Source organism: Macrotis lagotis, chromosome 1 (genome assembly GCF_037893015.1).
Source record: "Macrotis lagotis isolate mMagLag1 chromosome 1, bilby.v1.9.chrom.fasta, whole genome shotgun sequence".
In the NCBI taxonomy this organism is placed as follows: Eukaryota; Metazoa; Chordata; class Mammalia; order Peramelemorphia; family Peramelidae; genus Macrotis; species Macrotis lagotis.
Window position 1 is genome coordinate 868765593 of NC_133658.1, and position 20217 is coordinate 868785809.

The 20217-nt window shown below is 37.3% G+C and overlaps 1 protein-coding gene across 2 annotated transcripts in view; it reads right to left on the reverse strand.

Annotated features, from left to right (window-relative positions):
• The window catches only part of KDM1A (lysine demethylase 1A), an 80151-nt gene that overhangs the window by 19317 nt on the left and 40617 nt on the right, over positions 1-20217 (reverse strand). For both annotated transcript variants that reach the window (XM_074218176.1, XM_074218175.1), the window contains 4 exons: positions 18504-18610; positions 12892-12973; positions 11339-11433; positions 1510-1652 (listed from right to left, as the gene is read on the reverse strand). In XM_074218176.1, coding sequence (XP_074074277.1) covers positions 1510-1652; positions 11339-11433; positions 12892-12973; positions 18504-18610 — 427 coding nt within the window. The remainder of the gene's footprint in view (positions 1-1509; positions 1653-11338; positions 11434-12891; positions 12974-18503; positions 18611-20217) is intronic.

Sequence of the window (20217 nt, forward strand, 5' to 3'; positions counted from 1 at the left end):
CTGTGTTAGGGAAATATCAGAAAACCAATAATATTCAAGCCCTATGTGGTGAATAATGAAATCTTGCTATTCTGAAGTAGAAACTGTTGGCACTGATTACAGGGATGATTGTCTAAATCAATATGAAGTCAATAATTGAAAATGGTATGGGTTGCACCCAGAGAACTACTCCAAGTGGATGTCTGTCTTTGGAAAAAGTTGAGAATTTGATCTTGGCAGGAGTCTCTTGAGTCAATTTCCCCATTATGCTATTTCTTTTCTGAAGAGAAGATTTCCCCATCTGGTAAAACCTTGCTTTTGATATCCCATGAATACTGTGGAGCTTTAATACATGACTGGCTGTCAGTTATGATTCCAACCTGAAATCAAACAAGAGCTAAGGGACTTTTTTCCTCTATTGTGGTAAATATTATGTCCTCATGGGGACAAGTCTTGACATCATTATAACTATGTCTTTTCTTTTTCTTTCAGAAATTTTCTATAATTAGGCAAAGTGAACTGTAGAAGTTTTATAAGCATGATACTAAATGCACTAATTAAGAGATTAAGAGACGGATACTAGAATATCTCTGAGTTACTATAGTAAGATGCAAGCATGAAAAAAATCTTATAATTTTAATCTGAATATATGGTCAAATTAGAATACTGTGATTTTGGGATGATATCCTCCTGGGGGGGGGGGGGACACTAGATAAAATGTAAGACAAACATGAAATATAAAAGTTTTCTAATTAAAAGGAGTAGTAAATTTTGAGAAGTAATAGGATTATATTGTTTTCTCTTAGAACTATGTACTTATAATGACTGACTTCAAAATGTACCTATTATGAAAATTTTGGTTTTGATTATATTTTAGTAACAAATTCTCATAATTGGATTAAAGATTTTAGCTCTAAAACAGCACTGATAACTGTAAAGAAAATGAAATTATTTCCTCATTTTAAAGTATCTTTCTGATAACTTTTTTTAAAGCTTCACTTTATAAGTTAGACACTCATGAATTTTTTTTTTTAAGATTCTTATATCAGGTATAGGCTGTAGGTCAAGATAGAAAGAAGGGTATGTAAAAATTGAAATTCTCTGAAGTTTCAGGTGAACTATGGGTTCCTAATTTGATATTCTTCTAATATAGTTCTGTTATTAATAGATTCAGAACCATAAGGTTTGAGCTAGTTTTCACCATTGGTAAAACAAATTTTAAAGATTGCACTAAATTGTATTAAGTTGTTATTGGGCAGATTTTAGTAGAATCATCTAGTAATCTTTTCAAAAGACTTATTGCTTGTTGCATATCTCATAGCCTTGCTCTCTTCAGAATTTCTATGAAGTAGGTAGAAAGGAGTAACATTTTTTCCTTCATTTCACAGAGGAAATAGCTGAGGCACAGAAATTTAATGATTTGCCTAAAATCCCACAGGTAACTGTGGAAACCAGGATCCCAGGCTAGGTCTTTTGGCAACTTGAGAATTCTTTACCCAGTATCCCACACTGCTTCTTTAAGGTACTTACTGTATGACAACCTCCAGGGCTTGACCAAGTGACACAGGCTTGTTATTGAGAACATTGAAGTCTAACTGATGACTGAGGTAGGATGTGGCTTCCAACAGTCGATTAAACTCTTGTTCTACCATTTCATCTTTCTCTTTTGGAACCTAAAAATCCAAAAAAATAATGTAATCTGTTCTTGTTATGGAGAAGTCATAAATAAACACAAAACTGTCCATAAAACATCACAAAGTTAGGAAAGGTTAAAATGGATTATCTGGAAGGGGTAAATCTGGTTCAAGTTTGCTTTCTCATAACATTCCATTAAATTAGATTATGAAAATGTATTGTCTGTCTCTGACATCCCCCTTCCAGAGATGGAACTCTACCCACATAAAGAGGGCAGGTCACAAGATTTTGCACGTGCTAACGAAACTGTTACATGAAGCAAGACTTGCACTGGAGTTGGCATGCACCGGGCTGAGCTGGCATGCAGAAAACAACACACAAGGAAAGCCCCAGAAAGTAAAGGATGTAAAACCAAGGCCTGGGGATGTTTCAAAGCATCAGGTTCTTGCAAAGGAAAAAAAAAAATGGTAGGCACGTGGAGAAAAGCTCCAAGAATTTGGAAGCCCCAGCCTACCCGCCCTAGGATTTCAGCTGGGGGGAGGAGGGAAGAAGGGGAGTGACAAGTGGCTGCTGAAAGAGGAAGAACAAGGGTCCTGGAGTCAGGACATATGGGTCTCAGTCCCTGTCAGGGAGCACCTTGACTTGTATGTTTGCTCACAAGGTCACTGTAAGAAGAGAGCCTATGTACACTGTGAAGCCCTCTCTAAAGGTGAGATGTTATCTGGAGGGCACACTAGCCTCTGCCTTGTTCTCCTTTGTGACACAAGCAATGTGCCCTGGAGCTGACTTGTCTTAGGACCTCAAGAGTACATGAGAGGACTGGGTACTAGCTGGGATGGAGACAGAGGGAGGCCCTAGCTCCCCTTGCCCCCATCCCTATGCCCTTCTTGCTGATGCTCTCTAGTTCAGCAACAACTTCTTCATTCTTCTTTTAAATCTATGTCTCTCTTCTAAACTGAAAAAAATTCAATGTTGAGATTTATTCCCTTAGCAATTCAATAAACAATTCTAGGAGACTGAGTTTTTATGGACCCATAAAGAAAGATGTAAGAAAACCAAAGAGCACCAAGAGGAAAGAGAAAAGAGCTAGAATTCTTTCTGGACACCCGAGGCATAGCTGACTGCATCAGACTTAAAGAGATCTGGTTGAGCAACAGCAACTCCTGGAAGCAGGTGCAAGTAGCACTACTCCTAAAGATCTTTCCAAGACAGGTGGAGGAAGGAGGTAGGTTAGTATTTAAACATTCACTTCACTCAGCTGTATGAGAAATGGTTCCCCATTGAAGTTGGACCAGAGATACTCTCTAAATTTCAGGGATTCCATGTTCAAAGGCCTTTTCTAGATCTAAATTTCACACTTCCAGCTCTAAAACTATGTTCTAATTTTCTATGATTCTGCTATTTGCACACCATTCTTTGGTGGACCTAATACTAACTCAATCTAGAACCATGGAAAGAAAATAGGTGCTTTTGTCATTCTCCTCCTGGTGTTTAATATGAGAAATATGAAGAAATCCAGAAAAAAAGCATTTCTATTAGAATTTATTTAGGCGGTTTTTGACTTAAGTTGTCCATTCCACTATCATGGTGCAAGTAAGAGCAGCACAGCTTCATAATAACACTGAAATAACTTCCTGTTTCACTTCAGACAGGAATCCTGTAAGGTGCCATATGTTTCTGTGCACAATGAACTTGTGAATTTCTTTTCAAAGAGAAATTATCAGAGGGAGACTATTTTTCACCAAAGTATCTCAATGGAATCACTTTTCAGCATGAAAAAATTAACATTCCAGAACCTTGCATCAAGAATTGTACAGTTTCCAAAGACCAAGTAGTACCTGAGTGGTCAAGTAGCCATGTCTCATTGCTTGCTTCCTCTTAAAGGGGGAAAAGTTCATTCTCCTATGATATTGCTGTTGTTGAAATCCTTATTGAAAGGATGATTATGGTGACAGAAACAGAAGGGCTACATCCTCAAATGTCTCAAAAATGAGGCATTTTCAATACACAGGTTATGCAAACGGTAGCGATTAAAGCTCTTCCAGTACAAACTGGATGAATGTTGCTTCAGGCAAGCTTTAATCTTGGCAGTTGGGGAGGCAGTCACAAGGGACAAGTGATACTGAAAAAGTCTTGCAGCACTTGGGATCAATAACTGGGCTCTGGGGTTTGTGATTGAGAAATATTTAAAGGGACACTGTCAAGGTTAGTAGGACAAAATTTACCCTTTTTTTCTCCCCTTCAAGTGCAATTCATTATACTTCCTCCTTATGTCTCCCCACCATCAAAAAAGTTGTCCCTCTCATGCGCTCAATAACAAAAACTCAAAAAGTACTAGCCCAACACTCAGGAGCAGCCTACAACAACAAACCAGCGTGAATGTGGGATGAAAAGGAACTCTGGGAGGGAAACAGATTGAAATTTCAAGCTTCTAATGGGTTATTATAAACAGTGAGGAAAATGATTTGAAAAAATTATGAAAAATACCTTGACAGTGTCCTTTTAACCATTGCAGCAGAGAGAGAAATAAACTGTAAATAACAGCCCAACAGCCACGTCAAGTTTAGTTTTGTACATCAGCAGTAAAATCAACAAGTTTAAAAAACACACAGCATGACAGAAGCAGTCTGTTAGCCGCAAAAGCTGTGACAACCACTAGGGAAATAAGGTACATTATACAAATACTTTAATTTAAAAAAAAGAAAAGAAGAGAAGAGAAAAAGAAAAAGAAAAAGAAAAAAAAAGGAGAAGGTAGGGGGAAAAGTCAAGGCAAAGAAATGGCCAAAAAAGGAAGGCAGAGTCTTAAAAGGAAGGAAGGGTTAGGGTGGGTGGCAGGAAGCACTTAAGAGTATGAACAATGCAGGACTAAATAAAACACTAAAGAATAATGCAAAAAAAAAAAAAAAAAAAAAAAAAGCAGATTACAGACCAAAAGGTTGTTGGCCCACTGGAATGAATACTACAGGATGACATTTCTGCATCTTCTATATACCTAGCTTATTAAAAAGCCTTGAGAGAATGGCACAAATGACATTATTCATGAATTCAGGACCCACTAATCTTGGTTATATCCAGTCACCTAAAGGAATGTTAAAAAATAATGGACAGTGGAAAAGGGTATCCTGAAAAAAGACTTCATGAGCTAAATTAAAGCTTAAAGGAAATTTTGGGAAAAAAAGAAAACAAACAAATCTGGTTCTATAGAGAACATAATTTTGACAAAAAAACAAAAACAAAAAATTACCCCCCCCAAAAAAAACCCTCAAATGGACAGATAATATCTTTGACCTCTTGTTTACTCCTGGGTCATGTGTAATCCTATTTCTCCCATCCTGGATCAGTTTCCAAGGTAGGAGAATGTGTATTTAGGAATCTTATAGAGAGCAGACATGAAAAGAACTTCACAGATATTAGCAAGTCTAGGCTAAATGAGTAACACTTAACTACCTAAGTAAAACTTCCCAAAGGCCCTTGCCTTCTCTAGAGTTAACATCCTATGAAGTCAATTCAAACTTTAGTTTATTCCTTTTCTCTCAATAACTTGTGAGAACTTGCATCATTTTCATAATTTCACATGGAATATTCACTGTAAATAGGCAATCTTCAAAAGTAGCAATATCCAACCCATAATGGAGTTCTTAATAAATGCTTGATTAAACAAAAAACCACAGAAGTTTCATTTTGAAGTACAATTCTTCATTCTCAGAGTATTATCTTAAGACAGGTATCTCAATATAAACGACTCTTATAGATCCTTACCCTAAGTAACAGTTCAAAAGTAGCACAAAGACCACTGGCACTAGTTTTATAAGACCTAAAAGCTCATTAAAATGATGAGCCTGCAGATAATATCTCATAACTCATTAAAGTAACAGTTCTAACAATGTAATTCTTCCTATCTACTTTTTTTTTAATCTTTTTTTTGCAAGGCAATGGGGTTAAGTAATTCGTCCAAAGTCACACAGCCAGATAATATTAAGTGTCTGAGGCCAGATTTGAACTTAGGCTTCCTGATTCCAGGGCTGGTGTTCTATCCACTGTGCCACCTAGCCGCCCTCTCTTCCTATCTACTTGAATGAACCATGATACTATCCTTATGCTGTGTACAATAAACAGATAAATAAGGCAAATCTTAAGGACAACTTGCTCTACACTGAAACCAGAAACTAGGAGGATGGTATAAGGTATTGGCTAATCATCATGTTATGTTACAGCTAATAAATTGTAAAGCCATGTTTAGCCTTACATTTATAAGCTATTATGTCCTGATACTTTGCTTATGGACTAAGTATAAATAAACTAACAACCAGATATAGTCCATAAGCCTAAGGAAGCCTCACATTTTACAGGTTAAAATGATCAGAAAATCTGAGGAAAGGGTATTATTAATTTGCCTTCTTAAATCTCATTCTACAAAACTGTATTCAAGATAGCACACAATTCTTTGCCATGTTGGAAAACCTTCAATTAAGAAGCCCATTTTATAATGTCCCTTCAGTGCTGCATATCATGGGGATAAACAATAGCATCCATCTCCTAGATGGTTGTGAGGATCAAATGAGATAATGCATGTAAAGTGTTTTACACTATATAAATACTAGTTATTAGTGTTATAATTAGAAGATACATCAGCTTATTAAATGAAATTTGTCAAGTTAAGTGTTGAAGTCCTCAAGTAACACCACATCACATTTCACTCTATCATTGTGGACAAGATGATGAATAATAAGCAAGGAAAGGAAGATTCAGAGGGATTCCATGACAGATTAAACAGAGTTGAAAGCAACTAGCATGTCCATCTCAAGCAAACATGAAATGAAAGTGATTTTGATGCACCAAGATAAAGTTTGCTTGGACAAATGGTGGGTTGCCATCTGCAGGCCTGCCTGTTACATAGGAGTACTCCAAATCCAGTATAAACAGATGAATCAATAAGCAAACGTGTGCTAAGGGTTCACTGTAAACCAAACCTTGCGAGTCTCCATTTTCTATTGACTAAGCCACTTCTAGACCTCTGTCAACCTCACCACCATGCATTCCTTCCCCAGAAAACTCACTAGGAAATCTCATTGTACGGCAATACTGAATCTGCCTGATTTTTACATTTCATTAGGATCTTCTGCTCTCTGACTGGACCTTCTTATTGGAGGGCAGAAAAGCACAGCATTCTGACCATTTCCCACCAGTTTCAGTGCTTGTGGAGTTCTCCATCATGACCCTGGGGCTCAGTACCTTTTTTCCCATTTCCTTTCCTGTGCTGCCTTCCCCAGTTAGATTATAATGAGGGCAGGAATGGTCTTTTTTATTATGTGTATCTCCAGAACTTAGCACAGTGCTGACATACTCTGGCACTTAATAAATGACTTAGAAGAAATGACATTCTAATAGTAACAGATTGAGGGAGTGGTGGTGATTGAGAAAACAAAATATTCAGGTAGCTAAAAAATCAATATGAATTAATTGGGGGGGGGTGGAGAGATAATTAAAATCATTAAGGAAAAAAACAACAGTTTTAAAGTCAAAAGACCTGGGTTCAAATGTCAGCTCTGCTACTTAGCACTTGTGGGGCAAGTCACATAACTTCTCTGGGATTCCATTTTTTCATCTGCACAATGAGGTAGTTGAACCAGATGGCCTCTAAGATTAGGACCCTTTGATCCCTAGAAAGTGAAGGAATTAGGAAACATCTTAAAAGAAATGGCTCTTGAGTTGAATATTGAAGGAAACTAGGGGGTCCCAAAAGGTAGAGAAGCAGCAAGAGTCTATGCAAATGATGAGGATGTGAGATGACATATGGTAAAAGCCATTTTGTGAAGAGCATTAAAGGTCAAACTGAGGAGTACACAGTTCATTCTAGAGGCACTAGGGAACTACTAAAACAACCTCCTCAGCCCCCTATTGAACAAGGGACTAGAATGATCTGATTAGATCTGTGCTTTCTAAAATATCCATTTTGGCACCTGTGAGGAAGATAAGACTAGAGAAGGGAAAAGTTAGAGGAAGACAAACCAGCATCCAAGAAGTGATGAAAACTTGAATTAGGGTGGTTGTGGTGTTGCCCAAGAGAAGGAGGATGTGAGAGATGCTGAGGAGATAAGTGACTGCTTATTTACCTTAGCAAGTCACTGCCTACAACAGGCGGGAATAAAATGATGAGCAAGACCAAGACTATGAACCAAATGATTATAAAAATGGTGATGTAAGTTAAGAATGGACAGATTAGGAGACTAAAATAATGATTTGTTAGGGATACACAGAATCTGAGGTGCTCATATATGGATGGCATACCCATATAGGGATACAAAAGTGGAGCTTGGAAGAAGATGAGAACATGTAGTGTGTCATTTGAACAGAAGGTGACAACTGAATATATGGAAATCGATGGGATTACAAGAGTATAATACATTGGGATGTAGCTATGAATAAGAGACAAGAAATAGATAATTATCCTATAAAGGAGACTGAGAAAGCTCAGATAGGAAGAAAACCGAGAAAAGAATAATGTCATTAGAATTAAGGAAGATGGTGTTTAGAAAGGGGGTGACCAGCAATGTCAAATGTTGCCAAGAAATCAAGGACAAAGATGACACTGAGAAAAGGACTGGATTTAGCCAAGACAGACAGGTTCATGATATGGGAGACAAAAATTTCAGTCAAATGGAAGTGGAATTAAAGGGGTGGAGAATAAATATATAAACTCTCATACTTGGATACAAAAACTCAACTTCATAGTATAAGATGGGGAAGACTAGTTAGAGGATATGTTCTAACAAAGATCTGGAAGCTTTGGTGCACGGCAAGTTCAATAAGTTAACAATGTAATGATGCAGCCCAGAGGAGATGATGTAAGCGAGGACTATATAAAGAGGGACACAGATTACAGGAAGAGTGAGCTGACAATCCCAATCTATTTTGCCATTGTTAGACTATGCACAAAGTACAACATTTACTTCTAGGCAAAACAGTTTAAAGGACACTGATAAACTGAAGATGTCCAGACAAAGGCAAAAAAGGACACTGATGGGCCTTGAGTTCAATTATATGGAGACTTGGTTGAAGGAACTGTAGATATTTAGTTCAGAGAAAACTCAGGGGAACATGAGAGCTGCCTTCAAGTTCTGAAGGAATGTCATGTCCAAGAGAGATTCTGTTTGGGTCTAGGGAAGAATCAGAAACAAAGAGCAGTGGGAACCACTTTCCCACAATGAGAACTATCCAAAGTGTAATGAGATATCTTGAAAAGTGGTACAGTCTGTCTTATGGGAGATCTTCAAACAGAAGCTGGAAGAAGGCTTGTTAAGATGTTACACTGGGGCTTCTTTAACATAACCAACTCTAAAATTCTTTGATGCTAGTTGTCGACAACAAAGTACCTGTCATACAGTTTTTTTACTAGAGTTGCATTTTAAAATCAAAGGTGGAATTAATTCTGTTTGAAGTACATTATCACAGAACAATGAATCAGTGCATTAGAATTCAGCAAATAATACTGAAAATTCTGGCTGTGTCATTCTTTTTTTTTCTACATGATTTTTTGCAAGGCAATGGGGTTAAGTGACTTGCTCAAGGTTACACAGCTAGGTAATTATTAAGTGTCTGAGGTCACATTTGAACTCAGTACTCCTGACTCCAGGGCCGGTGCTTTAATCATTGTGCCACTCAGCCGCCCCTTGTGCCATTGACAACTCACCTCCCCATGGCTAAAGGTCAGATTTTTCCTCTGTAAAATTATGGGGTTGAGTTAGATTGTTTCTGAGGTTCTTTCCAGTTCTAAGTCTATGCAAGAGAGAATTCTGCATGAGAGGAACTGAAAAACTAAAAAGAAACTGAGGTGGAGGAGAATGGTCCCATGTTGAAACCTGAAGTCCTTAACTGTGCTTGAAACCATAAATTCAGAAGAGTATTACTTGACCCCAAAATGAGTCTGAGTTCGACAGAATAGTGACTCCCATGTAACTAGGAATCTTAAGAGTTACCTGGATTGTTAAGGGGTTCCTACCTTGCCCATGATCACCAGCAATTTGAGGAAGACAGGACCTGAATCTGGACATTAATGTCATCTGGTCTTTTTTCTTCTGTCTACCTCTACTCAAAAATCTACACTCTAAATTCTAATTTGCACTCTACTTATCAGTGGAGAAGGTCCAAAAACTTACTAATTACATAACAATAACCTGTTCTTGATCTTGGGGTAATGATACTTGTATCTCTATTGGGATTATTTTGAGAAAAATCCTTTGTAAAACCAACATGAGCTATTATTGTTATCACAATGTAATAATAAACTCTATAGGGAGGGATAGGATACACCTTTCTTACAGCTCTCTCAGTACTTAACGTAGGTTATTATACATAATATATCATGTTTCTTGAAAGAGCTTAAAATGTCAAATATCATTTTAACTCCAAATTTAAAAGCTGTTGTAGGACCTTTATGGCACCTTTCTGCCACTCTGACATCATACACTAACTACTATGTTGCTTTTTCTGTGTACTTGATGGTGCTCCAAGGACAAGACCTCTTTCATAAATGCTTGTATAGCACTAAAATCTTCTTCTAAATCAGTTAAAGTAGTTTATTTCTGTGGTTTAGAGTTAGCATCACTGAACCCCCCTATTATTACAAGTTAATGGAATGAATACAAGGTTGAAAGACACTCCCCTTCCATTAAAAAAATTATGTATGTACTGTTTTTTCAATCTTTTCCACTAGAGTTGAAAGGCCCAGGTTCAAATTCACAGCATGGTCACTTGTTAAGTCATGCAAACCAATCTGAACATCCAGATTTCCTCAACTTCCTCATCTGTAAAATGACAATGTCATGCTCTTAGATTACCCTCCTCATAAGAAAGTCTCCAGTAAGGTCAGAGTCTGGGGAAGGCTAGTGGCAAGACTATTTTGTCCTGAGTGGTTCTTTTACTGCCTAAGGTCAAAAGTTGGAGTTCGGCTGCATTAAATAATAGCAGCTAAGAGGCATCTGAAGGTAAAGGCAATCTTCCCACCTCTTTACTTTGTGACAGAGATTGTTGGTTCACTCAGATTCACAAGCAGTACAGCTCTCCTCAGTGACAGGAGTTTCATTAACTGTTGCTCAGTTTAATAACCCTGACAAGTTCCACATTGATGAGCATTAATTTCCTGATTTATATGCAAATGAGTACTGACCAACTGGCCTAGATCATAAAAGAAATTAAGCTTGAAAGTAGGTTGTGAGTAAGGGAAAATGTTAATGAAGACAGCAATTGTCATTTAATTTTTAGGTAACTGGTTCACATTTACATTAGACAGATGATTCTGCTTTGTAAACCTACCTACCTGCCTGCCTGGGCAGGCTTTATCACTTGGCTCCTATTCCTCCCCAAATTGGTTTATAAACCCCAAACTAAAGCCACAAGAAATATAGAGAAGCTGAAGAGTATAGTGGGAGGCCCAGGGGTGAGCAGGGAAGGAAGTGGCAAAGTCTCTAAAACTTGGTAGTTATAACTGTGAAACAATATCAAATACCTGAGAATCAATATGAAATATTTGAATAAAATATAACTAAATGAATTTCTATTATGAGATACTCTGAATAAGAATGCTACCATATCCCAGAAAACAGGGATAACTTATACCTCAATTTTTTTGAGAAATAAAAAAGTTCCACCACCAATAATATTTCCGTGAAATAATTTCCAATGGAATCAAAGTCATTCTGAAAAGTTCTGTTTGTTCTTGACTTACAGCTTGTCCATTGGCTTCATAAAGTGGGCATTTTTGCTTGATCTTGGCCAGTTCCATATTTACTTGTTTGCTGACCACAGCCATTGGATTCCCTCCTGGAAAAGAACTTCACCAATTAAGTCTGGCATATCCATGACGAGAACAATAAAAGAGATTCCTCATCCACAGTTATATCAAACCTAACTTCAATTGAATACAGTGTCTGGCAGTAAGCAAAGGCATCATCTAATGAGAACATAAGCTCAGCTACAGAGAGATCCAGATCACAAGATGACAAAGTGCAAAAAAATTCCATATAAGCTGGAACCATGGGACAAAGATAATATGAAATCTAATAGACTTTATAACATGTCAAACATCTTGTACTCACATTGAAAAAAAAATCAATTATTTTAGAATGATCTGATTAAGTATGGCTAAGGGAAGGGTTTAAGTTGATCACAAGTTCAACATGAGTCCAAACCATGATACAGAAGACCAAAGTTCGTGCAATGTTGGAATGCATTACAGTAGCATGTTTGGACCACATTATTAGCAGTCCAGTGGTTCCAGCAGGTGAGATAATAATTCTAACATTCTCTACTGAGTATACCATAGCTGAAGGAATGCATTCAGCACTGTCCTAAAGAGGGACCCTGTCAAACTTGAAATAGCATATTGCAGGAGGGAGACCAGGATGGGGGTGGAGGGAGGGAGCCAATAAATTATGTCATACCAGATGAGCTGACAGAACTAGGAGTGTTTACCCTGAAGAAAAGAAGACTAAGGAAGGAACACATAACTGTCTTCAAATATTCTGAGACTAATATTTACAAGATGGATTAGATCTGTCATAGTTCCAGGAAGCAGAATTTGAGTCAGTATATTTAAAAAAAGCAACAACAGATATTGCCCTGACATTTTCTACTATTTTGAACTACCAAAAGATGGGAGCGGATTGCCAAATGAAGTCCTAAGTTTCCTAACTGCTAGCTGTGCTAAAGCAAAAGACAACTTCCTACTGTTCGAACTGCTACAGAACAGGAGCTCCCTTTGTCTGATGAAGTCTCAAGACCACTTCTCAGAATTATGCTTTAATGCATAAAAAATACATAGATTCACAAAGAAAACCAATTAGATTGAAAGGTATTTTTTCAAATATTTTTAAAAACTAGTTCATGGATCCCAGATGAAGAACTCGTATTACAGGGGAAATCCCAAAATAAATTAAAAGTTGAATTAGTCCCATTTTCTTCCAGTTTTTAATGTTTTAAATTAGGTCGGGCAAAAACAAATTCCAGAATCATCAGTAGACTCCTTGATATACTCTCATGCTGATGAGAACAAGGGGAAAATGTTTAAATGTTTTAGTTTGATAAATGTTTAAAACATAAATGGGGAAAAAATAAAGTCATGTTTCATCAGTAAAGCTCTCTATGCATTTATAAGCATTTTCTCTATATGCGAAAATATGGAAACTAATAATACGTGAAAGCTTTAATTTCAGAAAAGCCAAATATTATTACACCACTGGCAAACCATATGATTAAAGAATACAATTTAAAAAGACTCACCAAGACCTGTTACCACCATGGCTCCAAGATCAGCTACATAATTTCCTTTGCGAAAAGTAGCTACTCTTCCACCCACACGATCCTGGTTTTCAAAAATTAAATTACAAAATAAGCAATGTAAACTGATACTCAAATTCTCTGCCCCCCCTTTATTGCCCTATTACATTAACTCTCTGTCCTCCATAATCCTGAATAAGAGGGAATAGCTACTAATATTTTTATGAAATAAAATAAAAAGACACTAAAGATGAGGCCATAAACAAGTAAGATGACCTTAGAGCTTACTTTCCATTTAGTTTGAAGCAGGGTATAACATAGGAGGCAGACTTCCTAGGGAATTTTATAACTCTGATTTCCTAAAAGGAACTGAGTTGTGGGATAGACTTGGAGATCAAGAGAAAACTCTCAGGCTGTCAAGAGCTCCACAGTCTCAAGTGGTACCTTTCCAAAGGCACCCTTCATGATTTATACTGTACGAGTAGGACACACACATTTAAAACAACGTTCTATAATCAATCTTTTTGTTTTGTTTTGACAAGGCAGCGGGGTTAAGTGACTTGCCCAAGGTCACATAGCTAGGTAATTATTAAATGTCTGAGGCCAGATTTGAACTCAGGTACTCCTGACTCCAGGACCAGAGCTCTATCCACTGCGTCACCTAGTTGCCCCAATAATCTTATATTTCCCACTTCCCATTATAGGCAGTTATACTAAGTTTCAACCCCAAACTGAAGAAAATCAACTTAAGTTTTCTCTTGTCCAGTGGTTCCTACTATAGGCAGAAGAGTGTCAACAAGCTCACCTTTCTCCAGAGCTTTTGTCACAACTGGAAATAACAACCCCAGCTAACATTTATTGAGCACTTCTAAGGGCCTGCAAAGCACCTGACAAGTATTGGAGCCTCACAAAGTGCTCCTGCTAGCTCCGTTCAGAGGCAGTTGCCAATGCCAGAGTACTCCGAGCTCTAGGCCTCCTAAAATCAGGAAGACCCAAGTTCAAATCCAGTTTCAGATACAGGTAAGTCAATTCTTTTGTTTGCCTTGGTTTCCCCAACTGTAAAATAGGGATAATCCATGCATCCACCTCCCAGAGTTATGGTGAGGATCATAGGAGATATTTGTAAAAGCCCTTCGCATATGAGTGAGATGAATAGAATCAGTAGACATTATACACTTTAACTACAACATAGGGCAATGATCAACCCTGATGGACTTGCTCTCTCCATCAGTGCAATAATCAGGGACAATTTTAGGGTATCTGTGATGGAGAATGTCATCTGTATACAGAGAAAGAACTGTGGAGTTTAAACAAAGGCCAAAGATTATTATCTTATTTTTTAAAAGCTGTCCTATGAATTAAATAATTTTGCTATCTCTAATGTTTTCTTTCTTCCTTTTGGATCTGTTTTTTTCTCAACACATTCAACTTGGATCTATACACATCACGGAAGCAAATGAAAAAATTATACCGGAGTTTTCTGTTGGGATTAAGGGGTGGGGAGAGGATTTGTAAAATTCAAAACCTTGCAAAAAACATGATTGGTAGAAACTACCAGTGTATGTAATTGGAAAACAAATAAAATATTTATATAATTTTTTAAAAAAGCCTTTAGCAAAGCTCCTGCACATAGCAGGTGCAGGTGTTATACATAAATGCTTTCTCCCTTCTGATCTCTTCCCATTTAACAGATGAAGAAGCTGAGGCTGAGACACTAAGTGACTTGCTCAGGGTCCCACTGTTCATCAGTGTCTCCAAAGACAAGCCCAGTTCTTGGTTTTATATGGTGGGTACCCATCCGAAGCAGCACAAGACACATCCTTGGTGCCAAGACACATCCTTGGTGCCACCCCCCCATCAGCTTGCTGAATTTGTGTAATGCAAGTATACTAAAGCAAGGAGTTGTGGGTGTTCTAACTGCTGAGGTGGGCTGCCCCTTCTGAAGAGGGCACTGGGCAGAAAAGCAATGACTCCAGATACCTGCTGGAACTGATAATACCCAGGAGCACACTGCCAGTTAGTGAGAGAATTGGGATGGACAATGCTGTCCACATGCAGAGTCTGATGCAGAGCAAAGTGTATTATGCTCACTTTTTCAACTTCTTTTAATGTTGTTTCTTTCTTTCTTATAGTTTCCCCCCTTAGTTCTGACTCTTCTTTCACAACATAACAAATATGGAAATATGTGAAACATATTTGTACATATACAACCTATATCAGATCATTTGCTGTCATAGGGAGACAGGTAGAAAAATGTGGAACTCAAAAACTTACAAAAACATGAATATTGAAAACTATCTTTGCATGTAATTGAAAAAATAAAATAGCATTAAAAAAAGATGTGGTTAAAAGGGAACTAGAAAGACTTGCTGCAGAGTATGAAGTCTTAGATAATAAAAGACAGACGTTAGGGCAAGGGTTGAAGAGAACACTAGACAATGGACTAGAGAGAAGTTGGGAAGGTGGTCTGCACTGGCCAGAATGGCAAAGGGAGGCAGCAATCTACTTGTGAATTTTTACCAAACTTGACACACGATAGAGAGAGCTACAATGGACGAAGAACAGCAGCCTAGATCATGAGAAAGATTGGAAAAATTAGCAGTGAAACTCCACTACCTCCACTTTCAGTATGCAAAGGCCCAAAATCTAGCCAATAAGATGAATTAATTTAAGTAGGCAAATTTGGTCTGATTAGGAAGAGGTAGGGGGGAAAATGCAAATGAGAAAAGAAAATCAGGAATAAAAGAGTCAACAGTTTGGTAAAGGTTATAGCTGGGAGGTAGTCACCAAAAAATAACTGAAGAAAATATCTGAAAGAACAAAATAGGTAGAATGGCAAACGAGGCACAAAAATTCAATGAAGAGGGGACAATGATCAACCTTGATGGACTTGCTCATTCCATCAGTACAACAATCAGGGACAATTCTGGGCTGTCTGCGATGAAGAATACCATCTGTATCCAAAGAAAGAACTGTGGAGTTTGAACAAAGACCAAAGACTATTATCTTCAATTTTTTAAAAAAAATCACGTTATCTTATGTAATTTTGCTCTCTTATACTTTGTTTCTTCCTTAAGGATATGATTTTTCTCTCATCACAATCAATTTGGATCAATGTATACCATGGAAACAATGTAAAGACTGGCAAACTGAGGGGCGGTCGGGTGGCACAGTGGATGAAGCACCGGCCTTGGAGTCGGGAGTACCTGGGTTCGAATCCAGCCTCAGACACTTAGTAATTGCCTAGCTGTGTGGCCTTGGGCAAGCCACTTAACCCTGGTTGCCTTGCAAAAACCTAAAAAGACTGGCAAATTGCCTTCTGCAGGGGATGGAGGGAGGGAAGATTAGGGGAAAAAGTATAAAACTCAAAATAAATAAAATCTTTAAAAAAAAATTCAGGGGGGGTGGCTTGGTGGTGCAGTGGATTGAGTGCTGGCCCTGAAGTCAGGAGGACCTGAGTTCAAATCCGACCTCAGACACTTAATAATTACCTAGCTGTGTGGTCTTGGGCAAGCCACTTAACCCCACTGCCTTGCAAAAACCTAAAAAAGAAAAATAAAAAAATATATTCAGGGGCATCTAGGTGGCACAGTGGATAGAGCACCAGCCCTGGAGTCAGAAGGTCCTGAGTTCAAATCTGGCCACAGACACTTACTAATTACCTATCTGTGTGACCTTAAGCAAGTCACTTGACCCCACTGCCTTGCCAAAAGAAAACTAAAAAAAAAACTAAAAAAAATTCAACAAAGAATATGGAAATATGCTAAATACAATTGTACATGTACAACCTATATCAGATCATTTGCTGTCATAGGGAGAGGGAGGTAGAAAAATACTTCAAAAGCTTACAAAAAGATGAATTTGAAAACTATTGTTTGCATGTAATTGGAAAAAATAAAATAATGACATAGGTCATGGGTGTAAGCTAACAGTGATGGAATGATAGCTTAAAAAAAGATGGGGTGAGAAAGAGGGATGCACGGGAGAAGACAGAAGGGAGAGATAGAATGGGGTAAATTATTATTTCATATAAAAGAGGAGTGAAAGATCTTATATAATAGCGGGAATGATGAAGTGTAAGCGTGGCAGACAACACTTAAACCTTACTCTCATCAGAATTTGTTCAGAGAGAGAACAACATACACTCAGATGGATATAGAAATCTATCTTACACTACAAGGAAGTAGGATGGGGAAGGGTATAAGTGAAAGCAAACAGGGCAGGACACATTGGGTGGGGAAGGTGCTTGGAAGTATACTTTGGAGGAGGTACAGGGTGAAAAGAAAGAGAAAAAGAAGAACAGGCTTAAAAATAGGATGAAGGGAAATACTTTTAGTAATCAAAACTGAAAAAATTTTTACAGCAAATTTCTCTAGCAAAGGCCTCCTTTCTCAAGAATATAAAGAAGTCAAACCGATAGAAATACATATCATTCCCCAAATGTTAAATGGTCAAAGAATATAAAACAGGTAGTTTTCAGAAGAAATCAAAGCTATCGATGGTTCTATAAAAAAATGTTCTAGATCATTATTGATTAGGGAAAAAATAAATTAAAACAACTCTGAGGTACCACCTCCCAGCTATCAGATTAGCTAATATGACAGAAAATGAAAATGTCAAATGTTGAAAGGGATGTGGGAGAATTGGGGACACTAAAGCACTATTAATGATGGTAAAACTTGATCCAATGAATCTGGAAAGTAATTAGGAACCATCCCAAAAGACCATAAAACTGTGCATATCCTTTGACCTAGCAATAACCACTACTAGGTCTGCACCTCAAAGAGATTAAAAAAAAAAAGCTCTATATGTACAAACATATTTATAGCAGCTTTTAGTGGGGGCAAAAAATTAGAATTGAGGGGATGCCCATCAACTTGGAAATGGCTAAAGGTGTGTTATATAATCATTATGGAATCCTGTCATACTATAAGAAATGAAGAGCAGGATGTTCTCAGAAAAACCTGGACTTACATGAAGTGACACAAAGTGAAGCAAGCAGAAACAGAACACTGTACACTGTGTAACAGTATGATGATCAACTATGAATGACTTACTATTTTAAGTAATACAATGATACAAGGCAATCTAGAAGGACTTATCATAAAAAATGCAATTTCCCTCCAGAGAGAGAAGTGATGAGTCTGAAGGCAGATTCAAGCATTTTTTTTCCAGGTTTTTTGCAAGGCAAATGGGGTTAAGTGGCTTACCCAAGGCCACACAGCAAGGTAATTATTAAGTGTCTGAGACCGGATTTGAGCCCAGGTACTCCTGACTCCAAGGTCAGTGCTTTATCCACTACGCCACCTAGCCGCCCCACCGGAAGCATTTTTTAAACTTTATTTTTCGTGTTATTTTTTTTGGTCTATATTTTCTTTTACAACATGACTAATATGGAAAATGTTTTGCATGGGTACATGTGTACAACCTATATCATACTGCTTGCCTTCTCAATTGAAGGACAAGAAGAGGGAGGAAGAGAATCTGAAACTCAAAAATATGAAAATAAATTATTAAAAATTGTTTTTACAGGTAAACTGGAAAAAAATTCAATGACAATATGTGGTTTCCTATTGTTTCTTACCTCCAGCTATGTCTCAAACCAAAATTCTTACCCGAGCTTCCAGAAGGGTGACATCCATTCCAAAACTCTGCAATTGACGAGCAGCTGCCAAGCCTGAGACCCCTGAGCCAATAATGATGACTTTTCCTGTCTTTTTAGCTAAAATTTAAAACATTTAAGTAAAAAATTAGAGCAAATGTTATTTTTCTAGGTTTGAAAATATAGCAATCTTAAAAATTTCTTTTATTTTTACAATCTATAAAAAGCTTAATGTGCCACTGAGGCATACAAGAGAATGAGTTATAGTTAGAAGCCCTGGGTTCAGCCCTGGTTCTACCATTTGCCATGCATTTGACCTTGGGTAAGTCCCATATCCTCTCTTGGGGCTGCATTTCCATATAAAATAAAGAGGGTTGGTTGGATCCAATGACATCTAAAGTCTCTTCCAGTCCTATTCAAACAACTATTTTTGAAAATTACAATTAGCGCTTTAAATATGCCAGTGAAAAGGAGTTGCAGTGACTGGGAGTTATTAACATATAGAATCTTTAATCCCAATATTGGGTACTCTTGACTAGAGAACTGATTCAGTCGACATTAACTGAATGCTTACTTTGCCCATTTTTTTTTCCAGTTCTCATCAGCAACAAATAGTCTGAAGTATGTTCAAAGTTCAAGTGGATGTCACAGCAACATTAATCTTTTAAGGGTCTAACAAGGAACAGAGTCTGAGTCAACCTGTGTCAGAGATCAAGGAGGGGAAGGATAGCTTTTGTGGGAAAGCAATGTAGGTTCAGTGAAACTGGCTAAATTACTGCCTTCCTCCCAGCGGACAGCCCTTTAAGTTATAACTTCAAACAAAAAATAATGCACAATTGTGCCCATTTTGTAACAAATTTTGTTAATATTGTGTCACAGAATCTTAGGATTGGAAGGGACCTCTATGGCTTTGCCTCAGATTTGGCAACTGTAGCTCAGAAAGGAGAAAATGGCAACAGGTCTAGGAAGACAAACCCAGGACTGGAAGCCGAATTGCCTCAGCTACTCTCTCACCTAGAAATGATCACTTTAGCTTTAGGGAACTTCAAAGGAGCTGCTATAGTTCTTATTTAAGATAAGAAGCAAAATATTTACACAGTACTATGAAAGTCAAAAGACAAACAGGACTAGCCACAAATAAGACATGTATTCAGCCACCCAGGTTCAAAGACAGGAAAGTTATCTGGTTAAGTGCTCATGTGGATAGATTCCTATTGTTTTGGATAAAGTACTTTAAAAATTTTAAATCCATCCAGAAACATTTGCAAAACTTAGGGAATCCAGTCAAGAAATGAAAAAATAATGACAGCTGCTATTATTGTAGGATCATTTATGGAAACAACACATCATTCTTTTAAAGGGACATATGTTTTAAAAAATCAAATAAAAACGATGTTAATATTAATAAAGCAATTAATATGAGACATGAAAAACTATAGAGATAAAGTCACTACTTACATCTGGAAATGAAGATAATGCAAAAAGAAATGCAAATAAATAAATATGCCAGTGAAAAGGAACTAAAATAAATTATTTTATACACACATACACAGAACATTTATTCACATGTTTTATAAGCAACCCTTCATATAGATACTTACATGTGACTAATCATTTTTTTCTTTTTGGCCTTTATAACTTTAGTGTGTACACATATACACACCTACTTTTAATTCCAACATCTATCTCTGGCTACCCAAAGCCAGGAACATTTACCATCAAATAAA